Source organism: Glandiceps talaboti, chromosome 11 (assembly GCF_964340395.1).
Source record: "Glandiceps talaboti chromosome 11, keGlaTala1.1, whole genome shotgun sequence".
In the NCBI taxonomy this organism is placed as follows: Eukaryota; Metazoa; Hemichordata; class Enteropneusta; family Spengelidae; genus Glandiceps; species Glandiceps talaboti.
This window is the reverse complement of record NC_135559.1, coordinates 2254184-2272500: the sequence shown is the minus strand read 5'-3', so window position 1 is coordinate 2272500 and position 18317 is coordinate 2254184. Positions and strand designations below refer to the sequence as shown.

The window sequence follows — 18317 nt, the reverse complement described above, 5'->3', positions numbered from 1 at the left end:
GTAGTTATTATCTATATATACACCTTTATTCATCTGATGAAATAAAGTTAACCACAGTGATCATATAGTGAAATCATACATTCTCCACACCCTCAGTTGACAAATAGTGAATGATGTGTGTAGCAATACTATCATGGGTACACCAATTTTTTACTCATCCACCTATTCATCCATATCCTTCATTTAATAGAGTTTTCCATCCATCCATCCACCCACCCATCCACCCTTCCATCCATCCATCCACCCACCCACCCACCCACCCACCCTTCCATCCATCCATCCACCCACCCACCCACCCACCCACCCTTCCATCCATCCATCCATCCATCCATCCATCCATCCATCCATCCATCCATCCATCCATCCATACATCCTTCCATCCATCCATCCATCCATCCATCCACCCACCCACCCTTCCATCCATCCATCCATCCATCCATCCATCCATCCGTCCGTCCGTCCGTCCGTCCGTCCGTCCGTCCGTCCATCCATCCATCCATCCATCCACCCACCCACCCTTCCATCCATTCATCCATCCATCCATCCACCCACCCACCCTTCCATCCATCCATCCATCCATCCATCCATCCACCCATCCATCCATCCATCCACCCACCCACCCTTCCATCCATCCATCCATCCATCCATCCATCCATCCACCCACCCACCCACCCACCCTTCCATCCATCCATCCATCCATCCATCCACCCACCCGCCCTTCCATCCATCCATCCATCCATCCATCCATCCACCACCCACCCACCCTTCCATCCATCCATCCATCCATCCATCCATCCATCCAACCAACCAACCAACCAACCAACCAACCAACCAACCATTCATTCATCCATCCATCCATCCATCCATCCAACCAACGAACCAACCATTCATCCATCAGTCAGACAGACAGACAGACAGACAGACAGACAGACAGACAGACAGACAGACAGACAGACAGACAGACAGACAGACAGACAGACAAGTGGGTGGGTGGATGGATGGATGGGTGGATGGATGGATGGTAACCCTGCTTGCATTACATGGTGTATAAAGAATCCTTGACTCAATTCTGACTGTTGTCACCTGAGAGTGCAACGTACGCTAAAGCCATACAAGTACCAAGTTCAAGTAGGCTGCTACCACCAAAACCAACACAACTCCGGCAGTGCCCAGATATAGTATTAGATTGCTTACTGAGCGGCTGGGTTTAAAATCTCAGAGAATATTACAGATAATTTATGACAATTGGAGGTACGGTAAAATTTGTAAAATAAATCACAGGTGAACAAATGTATGGATTTTAATAGTCAATGAAATAATAAACCAATTCATGATCAATTAACAAACTTTAGGAATATAAATAATTACTCCAATCAAATAATACCACATTAAATAACATCTAAATTGACAAATAAACAGACATATTTAAATAAATGAAATAAAAGTGAAGACAAATTAACGTTATACGTACCCAAAGTGGCCTACCTTGCTCTGAACGGTAGCAGCCGATAACGTGAAGTCTTGCATGCACGAATGTAAACAAATAAGCAATCTTCCGGTTGGAGGCAATGTGGGATATGTTAAATATGGCGACGTACGTGACGGAAGAGGACTTTTTTGTTGTCAACTGATAAAAATGCAAGGCAGGGAGTATCCATCCGGTCAGAGACAGTTTCCTTGAAGCAAACCGAGTGAAATCGCCTGTTAGCATTTCTGTGAATCACTTGCTTTCCGCTGTGTGAAAATTACGTGTAAAAAATCTGAGCTGACTGTCGGCGATCCGATTTGACCGAGAAGAGAGCCACGTTATTTTGGCAGTATATGCCCTGAATTGATTTTGCGTGAAGACTCAGCGTTGAAAAATCCAAGGTCTCTTTGGTTGGTTAGCCTTATTCCGTTTGTGTGTTGACATGTTGGATTAGCAAACCGTCTTTCTTTTAATCTTTGAAGTCGGTGTTGTTGTCTACACATCAAAATTTAGGAGTTACTCACGATCTCTGTCTGGAAATTGTATGCAAATCTGGCAACCATATGTCTTCATAAGAATCGAGACAGTGTAGTTGGTCTGCAGTTGTAAGCAGATTTTGTGTCCATCACAAGAACGACTTCCCACCAAAATGGAGCACAGTCGTATGTTAAAGGTGTTTCTTTTTATCATCGTATTTACAAGCGTTGCGATCATATTTTATTACAGTGTATGTTGGAACAGTTTACATCAACTATCTACTCCACTTCCGAGTATGAATGGAGCGTATGTAGACACCGAGAACAGAATAAAAAAGGCAAAAAGTAAAACGTTCAATGAAAACACGCTAGATCGAGATTTGGGGTTTAATATCACAGGGACAGACGTGTTAGTTTTTCTGCACATTCAAAAGACCGGGGGGTCAACATTCGGGCGACACCTTGTCCGGGATATCGATCTTGACCAACCGTGTAAATGTTACAGAGGACAGAAAAAATGTGACTGTTTTCGACCTGGCAGCAACCGAGAATTGTGGCTGTTTAGCAGATTTTCTACAGGTTGGTCGTGTGGTTTGCATGCTGACTGGACGGAATTGGTAAATTGTGTTGATTATATGATGGACAAGAAAGAAAGACAGGAGAAAAAAAGACGGTAAGTTGCAAACTTGTGTACACATGTTTTAATGTCAAAGTTTTCTACACATTCATTGTGATTTACATTGTAACTGTGTGTGTATTGTTCTTTCCTTTGTTTTATTATACCATTGGAATTTTAAAAAACGGTGTAGTAATTCTTTGCAGATTTTTTGGTAACCATATTGCAGTTATGCAAATTTAATATGATGATTTTTATCTGTTCCTTCCAATATTTATTATATTTTTACCAATATATATTTTATTTATTTATTTTTTGTTATATATTTATATTAACATATTTATTACTTACAGCAGGCAGACATACGCATGTATTCACAACAAGCAGAGAAATCTCAATCTCCTTTAAAAAAACACTAAAAACAAAAATGCTATATCAAATTTATCTCAGACAGCCATGAAATACAAAGCTAGACAAATATTGAATACCATCATATTTTAAGTTAGAATTTTGTTTGCCATTGTTTCCTTTGTAATAATATTAATAATGTACACAATTTATTTACAGAGAGACTTTGTATCTATCATGTCTGTTAGCACCATCTCAGTGATAGTAAAAATTATGTACAAATAAAAAAAAAACAGTTGCATTTTAAAGGATAAATTAATGCCTCTGTATTATAATACATCGTTGTATGGTCAGCTAAGCATGTCGTCATTCACAAGTTTTATATCAAAATATTGTAGCCTGCATTTTTCACATGGCTGCATGTTAGTCATTTGAGTTTGGAACAATATATCACAGCAGAGTCTGTAATTTCCAATGTAACGGTCCATTAATCAAACTAATTCTATGCTTCCGTTATGATGACATGAAAGTATAAATTAAATGGTTAGTCTCAATATGACTGACCAAGTAATAATTGTGTATGGAACTATTATGGGAGTTATTATTAGGTGTTGTGATGGTCATAAGAGTGGCAAGATTTTTGATCAGTTTACATCATGTATTAAAGTGCTCAAAATTAGTAGTGGTCCAGGGCAATGTACTAAACATTGTATCTAGACTACCAAATTAGCAGTAGTCCAGGGTACATAGACTACTAAACATTGTATCTAGACTACCAAATTAGCAGTAGTCCAGGGTACAAAATGTACTAAACATTGTATCTAGACTACCAAATTAGCAGTAGTCCAGGGCACACAATATACAAACATTGTATCTAGACTACCAAATTAGCAGTAGTCCAGGACATATAGACTACTAAACATTGTATCTTGACTACCAAATTAGCAGTAATCCAGGACATATAGACTACTAAACATTGTATCTAGACTACTAAACATTGTATCTAGACTACTAAACATTGTATCTAGACTACCAAATTAGCAGTAGTCCAGGACACATAGACTACTAAACATTGTATCTAGACTACCACATTAGCAGTAGTCCAGGGCACACAATGTACTAAACATTGTATCTAGACTACCAAATTAACAGTAGTCCAGGACATATAGACTACTACACATCATTTACTAAGACTATGGTCATTAAATTGGAGATGACCTTTCACAAGCCCAACAAGAGAGATAAGAACCATCACAAAGAAGTGCTGGATGGTCTTATCTGTCACCATCATGAATATTCATTAGGTGAATAAAAAGCAAAAGATATGCAATACTGCCAAATGCATATATAAATAATTAATGTAATTAAAAGAACAAGACAGATTCAGATATTGTTATGTTAAATTCTGAAAGTTGCTTTGTCCAAGTAAGTGGAGACCACCATGGGTAAACTAAAGTCTTAGGGACCATCGCACAATGTCGCACAAGCTCAAATAACGAACATTGTTCATTTAGCACAAACCCCCTCTCACTCACCCTAAACAAACGTTCAGACGTGCAACATCACAATATATATGATGAAATTTGTAGCGGTCACACCACTACGATCGATGTAATGTAAAAACGTGATGGTAAACTTGAAGTTACAACCTTATGAACCTGTTCACTGCAATGATGATAAACCATAGACAGTGGCATGATAATACTACTGTCAATCCAGCACTGTATCTCACATTAGAAGTACATTGTTATCAAATCTCACTAGTAAATACAGAAGCTTTTATCATTGAAGGTGTGAAAGTTTATGAAACTTTGTTAGAAGTGCAAAAATGAAGTTCAGCAATTGCATTGAGGCCAGGACCCCTCCCCCTCCCCCTGGAACGAAGTTCGGTTGTTGAGCATGTTTGACATTGTGCAATGACAACAAACCTTTAGTTTTGTCAACCAACTACATGTATGTATATATAGTGAGAGTGTAATTGTCTCTGCATGCAAACACTTCAGCAGAAAGACAATTTTCCACTCTCAGGTGCCAATTTATTTTGGCAACCAATGTCTATGGCATCAGTTTGACACACTTGATTAGATAATTTGTCTTTGTCTGGCTATTGTTCTGAAATCAATTGTACTTGCTTGGAATTACTGTCATGGAATAAATCCACTTTAATGTCAATTTATTTTGGCACAACAGTTGTGGCAGCTAAATGAGCTGAACTAAATTTAGAACCAAATACATACCCAGTATTTAAGGCAAAAAAAAAGGAATCGTTTTTGGTCAGAGTGCACAACACTTACATGTACATACCCTCATGTCAGTCTTTTTTTGTGTGTGTTTGTCCAGCCCATGCAGTCTGCAGATCTGTGGGGAAACACAAAAATAACCCTCCCTACTTCAGTGAAGAAAACTGCAGAGCCAATCATGAACAAACAAATGACATCCGCCCCACATACACACTTGCTCTAAAATACTAAATAAAAAGAACAGGAACTGCCACAAATAGTAGACTGAGTGACAGGTTTGTTGAGAATAAAACAAAAAAAATTGCATCATTTTGGAAAGCTGTCCTGACCAGAAACAATTTTTTTTTTGCCTAAAGTTAAGTTGTGAAGCAATATGGTGGAGGTTAGAATTAGGTAAAAAGGCCAATGTTAGATTAGGAATAGAATATTTATGTCCATAGCATAGACATTTTCTACCTTGTCTGTCAGCATAGCTATGAAACAACATTGACTCTGGACAAAGAATAATTCTTGTTAATCCTATGGTTTCACAGATAAGGTAGATAAGTAGTATTGAAAAGTACAGCGATTCAATCCTGCATCATTTACATTAGTCTAGCTGCTAGACCTTCTTCCGAAACAATACAATAATACGCGATCATAGCTATCAAGGGTGAAGCCCTCACTGCGAACTCTGTTCGCTTATCGTATCAAAAGAAAGCCCAAACATCTAGCAGCAAGACTATATTTACATGTAACATTGTGGTTAACTCAGCAAGTATGTAGAACAGTGGACTGACTGTACTAAGACATGTGGTATTCAAGCTAGGGAGTTGACGAGTGTCAATTTATTGATAGGAATAGGTTTAAGACCATTGATCAAGAAACTGATTGGTATTGTCTCCTTGTATGTATAAGTCTCCATCAACATAACTGTATTATTGCACAGTGAGTTGTGTGAACTGAATTTCTGAAACAGACTTTTTACTAAACCAAACAAATATCAGACAAAGAAGGTATTAGAAAAAGAGAGAGTAATATCAATTGTTAGGGTCATTTCCTGTACACTGTGTCTACCACATGAACTAATCTTCATTAGTTCAGAAACTTGTTAAAGTGGCCATATGGATGAGAATTGGGTATTTATTTTGGATTTTTATTTGATAAAACAGCTTCACTATGTTTTTCTACTTGAAAAAATAAAGCGATAGAACATATACCAAGTTCATGTTCATAACTCAATACATTGCAAAAAGATGCAAAAAGTGTAAAAAGTTTGTTATTGTACGTACAATAACAAACATTTTACACATTGTTTAATGTTTTGCAGTTTATTGAGTTGCGAACATAAACTTGGTATATGTTCTATCGCTTTATTTTTTCAAGTAGAAAAACATTGTGAAGCTGTTTTATCAAATAAAAATCCAAAATAAATACCCAATTCTCATCCATATGGCCACTTTAAGTAAACAGAATGTGTATTGCAGACTTCAAGATGGCCCTCTCTCCAACAGGTGTTCCAAAGTGACATGTGATTACTTGTTATTCCAACTGTAAATTTATATGTACCAAATTCCAATATGCAGACTGCCTTCATGATTGGAATAATTCCAAACTATATATTGACCATTAAAATATCACGTCTCTCTTCTCTATTGTTTGCTATTTTACGGAAATTCTAAAAATAATAACATAAACGGTTTTATTGAATGTCACAATATCTGTGTAAATATGAGTGTCTAGCCAGGTGGTGTGCTAACAAAGTAGTTATGTAATTCTGAGTCTGGGAATTAATTTTATACTAATGGTTTTCAGCTATGCTGTTGAAAAAGAATTCACAGAATGTTCCATGCCACCACCCACATGCATGTATTTGTTGTGTTCTTGAAGGGTTTAAAAAAAAAAAAATTTAAATGGTAAATTTTTATTCTGAAGGACCTTGATTATCAGAAATACATGCCACCACCAGTGATTCTACTCCATAAATAATTTAATTTCTGCTTTCATGGATGAAATATAATCCTTTGAAAATTTGTTTGGTTAAAATAAAGGAACATGAGAAACCATTATTTCGTGAATATTTACAAAGAAACTCGTTTAGTTTATTATCATGCCTTGCAAAGAGTATCTGATATTCTTCACAGCAAGAGGTTGTACAGCGGAAAGGTTTGACTTTAGGAGGACCCGTCAGCTGTACTATGCTGCAGGTCTTCAACTGCAAGGTTTATCACATCATATTTAGTGTCTGGAGGCATGGAAACAATGTTGTTAATCACATAACAACATGTACATTGATAATGAAACATTATTTTATATGTAAAAAATATCAAGATTGTGAGAAAAAAGTAACAAAACCAAATTACTGAGTGAACAGACTATTGATCTTAAGTACTGGATTAATGCGAAATTAACCATTGTAGGATTGAGTCACTCTAGGAGTCAGACATACCTACCACCTGTACAAATTTTAACAGGCATAGGTCATATTTGACATGTGTTTTGTTTGTTACACCTTTATTGTCTTTCTCTGTCTTGTTTGTCCAGTAAAACTTCCTGTCTGAACAACCCTGACTTCACAGGTGTTGTCTAGTGACTAATGTCTTCTTTATGGTGATTGGTCACTCATAAATTACAAGGTAAAATGTGGATGAGCAAGCCAGACAGTTGCAATGTTTACGTTTAATATCGATGACATGATGTTGATATGCTATACTATACCTCTTGACTGTCCTGGAGCAGAATGATTCATTTACACAAATGTGAGAACTGTCAGGCCTAATCCCCTACCACCCTAACTATACAGTTAGGTCAAAGATCATCCTTGCTTTGAGCTATGACACTACTGTGCCAGCATGGATAGAGTGACAGCCAACCAACCAATCAACCAACCATATAGTCAGGTCAAAGGTCATCCCTGCTTTGGGCTCCACAGTACTGTTCGAGCATGGATAGAGTGACAGCCAATCAACCAACCTGTGTAGTTAGGTCAAGGGTCATCCCAGCTTTGGGCTTGACAGTATACACTGTGTGAGCATGAATAAAATGACAACCAGCCAACCAAACGAAGTCAGGTCATGGGTCATGACAGCTTTAGGCAATGGTGGTATCTTGGAGTGGCAGGTGTATTATACACACATTAAGAAGGCAATGTGATGGGAGACCCTTGACTAACATGGCAACTGCTGTTATCTATAATTAGATAATATCTAACATAGAAATGACACAAGTCTGGAGAGTTAATTATGACTCATGTATCATTTTATAACAGTGTAGGGTCAGATATCGAGAAAAAGTACAACATATACCTGGTTTCCATTAGAGTCATATAACAAACCATTTCTAGTAACTACAATCAGAATTCTATTAAATAATTGACAAGGAAATTGTGCAATTCATTAAAGTGTAAAGCTTTCAAGACTGTGATTTCACTGATTAAATTTTTTTAGAAGAAAATAATGATGGAGTACAAGTATGACAGCATTTCTTTAAACTTTGGGTTCTGGAGAGTCTTTTCATAATTTTTTATATCACTTGCATTACTGATGACCGCTGAGAAACTCTGACTTGAAACTTGTTACACATTCATTGTTCAGTGCCACTCTAGAGATTCTTGCTATGGACATACAGTGTTTCATGGAAGTTAACAGACATGAACTTGTAATATATGTAACTTTTTTAAAATTCTGAAATGCTTGATTAAGTCTAAACTGAAGTCTCACAATCATAATCTCATATACACACATCATGACTTCATACCTTTGAAGTAGATAGGAAGATTTTACTCACAGTCAAATAATTGTTTAGGAGTGAATCCAGAGTCGAAGAGTATTCATTCTTGTATGCATGTTATGCATATGTTTGTTACATTACTGGCATTGATAACATCAACAAATTGATACATTGTAGCTGACACAACTGAATTGATACAATGTAGCTCACATAGCTGACTTTGTACATTGTATGTATATTATGTGTATGTTTATTACATTACTAGCATTGATAACATCATCAAATTGATACATTGTAGCTGACACAACTGAATTGATACAATGTAGCTGACATAGCTGACTTTGTACATTGTATGTCTGTGATTGTACATGTGGTGTAAAAGTGGTGATTATTTATTCTAATTGACTTTTTTATCTCAGCAGTTATTATTATATCACTATGTTACGTGAGCCTGTGGCTCGTTACATCAGTGAATGGCAACATGTGCAGCGTGGTGCTACGTGGAAAGATGCCGTACACATGTGTGATGGAAGACCACCAACATCAGAGGAACTTCCCTCATGCTACAAGGAGGACTGGAAGGGTGTATCACTGGAAGAATTTATGACTTGTTCATATAACTTAGCAAATAATAGGCAAACGAGGATGTTAGCAGACTTATCATCTGTCGGGTGCTACAATATTTCGATCATGGCACCCGAGGAAAGAAACGAAAAACTCTTGAGTAGTGCGAAAACAAATCTACGACGGATGGCATTTTTCGGTTTGACCGAATTACAAAGAAAGTCACAGACTATGTTTGAACAAACTTTCAGTTTGAAATTTGAAGAAGACTTTGAGCAATTTGACCAAACTAAAGGAAGCAGTGTTCAAGTTTCTGATCTCGAACGGCAAAAAATCAAACAACTCAACTTGTTAGACCTGGAACTGTACGCCTTTGCGAGGAATTTATTCATGCAACGGTATAAATATATGATTGAGGAAAACAGTACCATTGAGTACTTGAAGAAAATTGAAAAGTGGTAACTGATTTTATGTACGACAGTGTGTTAGGACAGAAATTTCTTTCTGTACCCAACTTTTGAAGAATGACTGATATAAATCAGTTTCGGATCAATTAATGTTCAAAACTTTACATTAGTTTTGAATACTTTTATTGAAAGATAGTAAATTTATCATATGAATTCAGAAATGGAAATTTGCATATCTTCTGTGTCTCAAACCAAAGAATAGAGGGGACTTTAAGCAGTGCCCTTTATATTGTAAATGAGACTTTGAACTGTGTCCTTATATGGTAAAAGAGACTGAACTGTGTCCTTATATGGTTAAAGAGACTGAACTTTGTCCTTATATGGTTAAAGAGACTGAACTTTGTCCTTATATGGTAAAAGAGAATGAACTGTGTCCTTATATGGTTAAAGAGACTGAACTTTGTCCTTATATGGTAAAAGAGAATGAACTGTGTCCTTATATGGTTAAAGAGACTGAACTTTGTCCTTATATGGTAAAAGAGAATGAACCGTGTCCTTATATGTCTTGTTGGACAAGTGACTTCGAAAAGTGCTCCATAAGGTGCAGTTATAGAAAAGGGACTTTGTAACAACACCTTCACAGAAATTAGCATTTAGACAACTCACCTGGATCATGTCTACAACAAATTATAAATATTTATCTACTTTTGGAATTATCCATGACAATTTTGAATGACATTTTTTGAAACAGTATTATATAACACCGTTATCAAAAAAGGACTCTAAAGAAACTTCAAAAAGTTCCATTGTAATATTGGAAGATATTTAGTGTTACAGTCCTCACATTGTCAAACCTGTATTATTTTATAAAGTAGAAAGACATTGGTTTATGGCAAAGAAAGACAGCCACTGATTGGTTAGTTGTTGCAAGAAAGGCTAATCAAAGTCATCCTAATATAACAAATACAGGTTGCCATGACAGTAACTTGTAATACTATCAGAATTTTTATTGCATCATGATTGTAAAATGGCTTCAACAAAAAACTGTTCAGTACCCCCCCCCCCTTATAAAAATGGTCGATTCTTCAAAATTTGTGTAACAAATTTGCTGAACAAAAGAATATGTTGTACTATAATTGTATCCCAATTGTCAGAATATGGTATTCACTTCACAAGAATTTCAGATAACCCCTGATTTGGGTTAATGCTTCAAACAGAGATCCAAATCACAGATCAGTGTCTTTGGTAAACTGCAGAGAGGCAATAACTAAATGCAAAGTGTAGGTTTTGTAGAGGTCATAGGTCATAGTTGATATATTCATACAAACTGTAGTGCATCCACAAGTACACAATTGATGTGTGACATATAGAAACAAGGCCGAATGATCTATTTGTCTTTCTCAAAACTGGTATGGTTTCCATGGGGATGTAGTGATCCATCAGTCTTTTCCTCTTTTGAAATGATGTCCGTCTTGAGAAAATATATGAGATTATCATCATATCTGAAAACACTTACACAGATGGATACCATTCAATTGTATTATTTGTTGAAATAAGATGAATGGATGATATAAATCATTTATCTGACATTGTCCAAAGATTGATCTTTATTCAAAGATGGAAAATGGCAGGAAAATAACAAAGGAGTTTTGCATTACTTCTTTTCTAAAGCCTCTAAGTTTAGGCTTTCTGATTTGACATATTGACAGTTTCAAGTCAGCTAGCCAAGTCTCTGGGCTAGTTTCACATGATATAGCTAATAGTAATTAGTAATATTAAACTGTGAAAACGAAATGTTGAGCATAGAATCTCATGTAGGAATTTCTTAGATCTATGTATCCTGTTTTTGCAATGTACAATCGTAGTCTATTGGGTCACAATACATTTCATACAGAGATATGGCTTCTAACATCTGATGGGAAAGTTAAAATCAGTTTTCCAAATTCACCAACTTTTACCACAACCTCATTTGCATAAAAGTTGGCTTCTCAGATTATTCACTAGATATTGTTTTTTTCAAATGTGAAGTGAAAACCTATTGTTGAACTCTGTGGATTGCATCTTTATCATCAAAATCTATAGAACCCCCCCCCCCCCCCATTTTATTTTTTACAACAAATCTATTTCAAACATGAATTTTTGTGTACATTCAAGTACATTGTGAGACCATGGAAGTAGCTACTTCCATGGTGAGACCGTATCCTGTCATGTCAGGTTTATCCAAAATATGGTGCTTTTGAGACCAAGAATATTTTATATATCTTGTTTATTCAATGTTGCAATGAGTTTTATGTTTCAAGATTGTCATCCAATTTTCTGAACACGTTTTCAGTTGTGTATATTTTCTAGTTCATTTATACAGTAGATGTTGTCTGCCAATGTTTTTTATTGTATTTCTGTGTCTCTTTGTGTGTATCTAGTTATTAACACTCAAGGGTGTGTAACATACTTTGCATTCCTATGCATTCTGGTATATAGCAGAATACAAGCATTGGTATCAAAGTCTGATATCGCCTCATTGACTCAAGTCTATCACACATACCAGTCTTTGTTGACTTGTAGGACTTCTCACACAAAGGTAGTGATTTTATCAACCCAGGCTACTGTAGTGTCCTATACTATTACTAGTATTACACATTCAGACATCCAAACACTAGTTTTAATAGTCCCATGTTGTGACGGCTCTCTGTGATTGTTTTTGCAGTCACCCAATGTCAAAAGTCCCATCGCTCGGTTTCCCTTTTCACAGCAGTCAAATTGTGTGTTATAAATATGCCTGCAGTCATGCTAGGTCACCATTTGTAACATCAATCCCAGACATTTCACTTCAGTTTCACTTACATAGAACATTGAGATTATAATCACAGTGACCTCAAGGTTAACTTTCATGACACCAGCACCACTTAAGTTCCTTTCAAAGTGTATAATTATACTCAGAAGTAGGCCCCCTAGGTCACTCTAGGTCACCATTAGTGGCACAAATCATGTATGGGTGTACGCTGAGTTAGATTGTTCTGTGTTTCAGTCTCACTATGGGGTTGTTATGGCAATGACCTTTAAACTCCAAAGGTCAAGGACTAATGACCTGTGGCTTTGTTTGTTGCCTACCACATGTACAAAAATGCCTATGATTCATCAAATGATTACAAATATGATGTTGTGGTTTTTGCTTCTATAAGTATACTATGACTAATTTTGCTCACATTGACATACACAAATACAGTGAGGTGTTTATTAATTTTCTCGTTCTTGTCATTAGTTATCAATATTTTTAGAAATCTTGAAATGTACATGACTATCTTTCTAACAACTCTCAATGATAATTCAGTTAAAATGGCACAAGCCAAGTTTATAAGATTTTTAATTATGCTCAGTCTGGATTGCAAGCAAGTTCCCTATTCCAGGTTAGATTTTACTACTTACTGACTTACTGGACATGATTCAACCTGTTTTGGTAGTTGGAATAGTGAAAGAATAGTCGACTGTGGAACAAAAATATCCACCAAAATTAATAAAGTTACAGACTGTGCCCCCGTTAATATTTATAGCATTCATTGTAGCACTAATATCAGAAATGAATTTACTATATATTAACTTTCATATGTATTATAATAATAACTCATTCTTTAAAATTTGAATTTTATGATGACTAGTTATTTTTAATCCTGGTATTTCCAACTTTTGAACACATCTTAAAATACTACCAAAACTCCTCATCTTTGAAGTATGACGTTATTATATTGTGTACATTTAGTATTCTTTGTGACCCATGACCTCATAGGTTTGACCTTTGACCTTCCAGGTCAGTGACTTGTTTTCAGTCCAGCATGCGCTGTAGTATACATAAATTAGTCATAAGGGACTGGTAATTTTTAACTGGGGGGGGGGGGGGGTCCTTACTGAGGTCACTTTGGCTTTGGTCATTGGAACTATGGAAAGGGGTGTCATTCTGAGAATTAAAGCCTATGTTCAACTTCCAAAAACTGACCCCCAGCCAGTTAAAAATGACTGACCCCTAATGGTAGGAAAGTTTATACTCCTCTTTGTTGACAGTGTTCACGATATCAGCAGGAAGGAAAACCACCATCTATCCCTTTGTGTTTCAACTACATATCATATCTTATCTGAAAGGAAATGTAAATTTTGTAATTTTGCCACTTGGGCTTTGCACATCCCGTAAAATGCAATAACTAGATATTTAGTGATGATGCCATCTCGTAGTAGTTCAATATACTGTTGTTAAAGTAATTGTGTACTACATTGTACATTGCCATATGGCTGAAGTCATTCCATTCATTGTAAATTTCACCACTGAACAACTTCCGTATGTGAAGTCTGAGTTGTTTCCGTTCTATAATGTAGCTGTAATTTGTATGTATTGATAGCTGGTATTATTTCCAGTTACGTTAAAAATTACTAACATTGCAACAGTCACTTGCTGGTTGGGATTATACTGTTACCAGAATTTCGAAAATATTATGGGATATTAGGGAATATTTGCTAAACCTTGCCACAGCCATTTTGTGATGTCAGTGCAGTAAGGTCATATCTGTATATTTAAACATTGATTGTACAAATTGTACAATTGTATAGCAGATACGACCTTTCTGTACTGATGCAATGATTTGTGGGCTTAGATTATGCGAGCTTTTAGAAAATTTTGAAATATTGTCGAAAAATGACTAACATCATTGCCACAGTCACTTGTAAGTTGGAATTTGATTATACTATAGCCAGAATTTAGCATTCTCGCACACCAGAGCTCTTATTTCTTCAATGACATTGCGAAATAACGAGACAACGCATTTTGGTCGGTGCCGTAAAAGAGGCCATGGTTTGTGACGATGTAATTTAGAAAAAAATTGGGGAATATTCTCAACAAATTTCTGACTCCATGAGTTGCAATGTTGAAGTCTTTGTTTAACATGAACCAGAGTCAAAAAAACATCTTGTGAAATAGTCTCATAGAATTTAACATTTCTAATCAATTTTATGCATATTCCATTTATTCTCCATGGCAACACAATAGTAGGAAGATTATCAATTGCAAATGCTAAATTTTGGTTACAAATTCCATCCCACAAGCCCCTGTGAACATTTGTGCCATATTATGCTTTCCAAAACAAACCATTTTCTACTAGTACCGTACTAGTGATGTAACACTCTAAACATTGTCACAATATCCTGTGGTATAACTGTCAACTGTCACAATCTCCTGTGGTATAACTGTCAACTGCAAAACTATAATGAAATTCAAAAGATCAGCATAAAAGGAATAGAGACGTGTGATTTTTTAAGATAAAGTCCCTGTATATAAACAATTACACTCTTTGGAACAAAAACAATCAACGCCAAGTGTGGTATCTGATAACAGGAGGTTGTAAAATAGATGTCTTGTGTTCAATCTCAGTCTAAGGTTCAATCCGTTGTATTGCAACATTGTCTATAAAAATAGTGTGCTTAGTAACAGCATGGAAGTATGGTTATACTTCCATGGTAAGTCAGTCTAAATATTGACAGCTTATATTTTACGAACTCCTGTTATCAGATATCACACTTGGCATTGATTGTTTGAATTCAACTTTCCAAAGAGTGTAATTGTTTATATACAGGGGTCTTATCAATTGAGTTTATCTTGAAAATCACAGTTGTGTCTATTCCTTTCACGCTGGTCATTTCAATTTCATTGTATAATTTTTAGTCATGTTTGATATTTCACACTATATGCTGCCATTTCCTACAAAGTATTATGTACATACATTGTTGTTATTTTGGTGCTTATATTTCAATGCATACACAATGTGAATTACTTAGTCAGCTGATCTAGGATCAGCCTTTGCTAATTCTAAACATATAGATTATGGATGGGTGAAATATTTATTCTCACTGACTTCCATAACTTGAAAAGCATATATGTCTTTGTTGAATTTTATCACATGTCCACCCCTTATAAAATGAAATAATCTTCAATAGAAAGCGACCACCCCTTTGTTCTTATCAAGTGGAATAATCATCAATACAAAGCAATAGGTGCTAGGCATTGATTATATTAATGTGTCCACCCCTTATTTTCTTTTAAAATGGAATAATCTTCCATAGAGAGTAGGTACCCCATTGTTCTTATCAAATGGAATAATCTATAGAAAGCACATATTCCTTTATTCTTTTGAAATGGAATAATTTTCCATAGAAAGAGGCCACCCCTTTGTTCTTTTCAAATGGAATAATCTTCTGTAGACATCTGTCACCCCTTTGATATCATGAAATGGAACAATCTACTATAAAAAGAGTGATAGGATTAAAGGTTCAACTTAAATAGCTGAGGTGAAGTAGGGACAAAGTTGTATTTTATGATTTTATCACCTACTTCAGCTTGATAGAATTGACCTTGTTAAAACTAATGAAATTTTCATATAAATTAGAGAATTCTGTTAGCATAAAGTAGACTTCTGGTTTGTTCTAATGTACAGCATATGTCTCTGTCTACTATTCTATGCTGTGTTTGACAGTTACTGATGATGTGTGTGTTATGTGCAGTACAATACTATGGCCACTGACCTTAACTTTACAGAAATAATTCTACATTGCTAATGTAGTGCTGGAGTGATGAAAATAACAAAAATAATCATCCACATGATTTGAATTCATGCAAGAATAACCATGTTCATACACAAATTAATTTGACAATTTTGTTTTTACTTCATCAAAATTTGTTGGATTATTTGGTTTATGCATACAGAAGGTTTACAAATGGCAAATTATTCCACCAAATAATTTCCCTTTTGGTTGTACCCTGATTGTCCAAAAAAGAGGATTTTTCAACAGTAAAATCAGGACAGGATGGGTAGTTGCCATGTGACCCTGTTTGAGCCATCATGGGTAGTTGCCATGTGACCCTGTTTGACCCACGATGGGTTGTTGCCATGACATCAATCGTACATAAAATGTAGATAGAGGGAAATTGGTTGAATATATTAACATACTTTTACTCATTCATTTTACCTTCATTTGTAAAGCTAATTCGATATAAAGTAGTGAATTTGAAAGTTTGCAACCCTATGTTTTACATGTATAAGAAAGACATTTGCAAACATGCAATTTTGTACCAGTTGATAATAGATTCAGTGAAGGCTATCAAATGCAGCCAGTTTTAAGATTGCCCTACAGTATACTAGTAAGTTTAAGAGTTTATAGAGAATTTTTTTGGTTTGTTTTCTAAAAGTACATTTTGGTTATAAAATTCCATTATATTCACTGCAGGTGAACGACCAAACTTTTCAGGTTTTAGATTTTTGTATCATTTTGAGAAACTTAGCTACGTTTTCAAATGTTAACCTTTGACCTTAAACAATTTTTCTGATGATTTAATTAAAAATTTATTCTTGCTTCCATATTTTGTTTGTTTTACATTTTCTTTGGGGGGGGGGGGGGGCAACTACTTACAAAGTAAGTATTAACTGCCTGTCCCCAAGTGATACACATTCTTGCTTAGCTGGGTAACTATGACAACCATAGTTGGATGTTTGTTGACTCCTTGATGTAGTTGGTTTTATCCTTGCCATCGGTGCTTGTTTCTAAACGGACAAAATCCTCAACACATTATGAACCACCTTAGCACCCCAATCAACTCAGCGGGGGACCTGGTAGGATATAGGTTACAATGTGAAGGATTTGCTTATATGATGAGACACTGCAAGTTGTATGCTCCTCAGGGAGTTTAAGCATAGCGGACAATTTTGACTGTATATGTCAATTTCATTGTACAGCATTTTGAGAACTTGTGGGAGAAGTTTGCATTTTTATTATCTGCCAGTCTTTGTACATGGACATCAATCTCGTGTTTTACAGCATTTTCAAAAAGTGCTTCAAATGTAAGAAAGAAATCTGCATATTGGCTGACAACTACAATACAAGTTGTCAAACTATAAACGAAAAAAAGACAAGTCTGTATTATCTCTGTATTCATTGCTACGATTTAATATATTAAAATGAAAACAAATATATTTTGCATGCAGCCATTTTTTTACAATGCAATGTGAATGCATATAATTCTATTGTGTAAGTATATATCAGTGCAGATATTTGACAATTTTTTTAGAACTTTGTAAGTAAAACATATATATTGTATGTGTTTTAGTGCTTTTGATGTGAATTTTGCAATAAAGGAACTTCAATTTCCAAAAAGATGAGTAAGCTAATATTTAATTGACAGAAGAACATGTATGGATGGATGGATGGATGTATGTATGTATATATGTGTATGTGTGTGTGTGTGTGTGTGTGTGTATGTATGTATGTATGGATGGATGTATGTATGTATGTGTATGTGTGTGTGTGTGTGTGTGTGTGTGTGTGTATGTATGCACGTACGTACGTACGTACGTACGTACATACGTATGGATGGATGGATGTGTGTGTGTATGTATGTTTCGAACACAAAATCACATATAATATATTAAAAGCCTGGTGATACATGAATGGTTATTGAAA

At 35.6% G+C, this 18317-nt stretch overlaps 1 protein-coding gene across 4 annotated transcripts; it reads left to right on the top strand.

Moving 5' to 3' along the window:
* The first annotated feature begins 1599 nt into the window (after positions 1-1599).
* On the top strand, positions 1600-17968 carry LOC144442175 (heparan-sulfate 6-O-sulfotransferase 2-like). Of its 4 annotated transcripts, none has more exons than XM_078131446.1 (3): positions 1600-1869; positions 2195-2617; positions 9276-17968. In XM_078131446.1, exons 2-3 carry the CDS (start codon positions 2241-2243, stop codon positions 9880-9882), a joined length of 984 nt encoding a protein of 327 aa, XP_077987572.1. In that variant the 5' UTR covers positions 1600-1869; positions 2195-2240; the 3' UTR covers positions 9883-17968. The 4 variants fall into 4 exon arrangements, with proteins under 4 accessions (XP_077987572.1, XP_077987571.1, XP_077987570.1 ...); XM_078131445.1 differs by having other exon boundaries at positions 1600-1878; XM_078131444.1 differs by having other exon boundaries at positions 1600-2617; positions 9279-17968.
* The last annotated feature ends 349 nt before the right edge of the window (positions 17969-18317 follow it).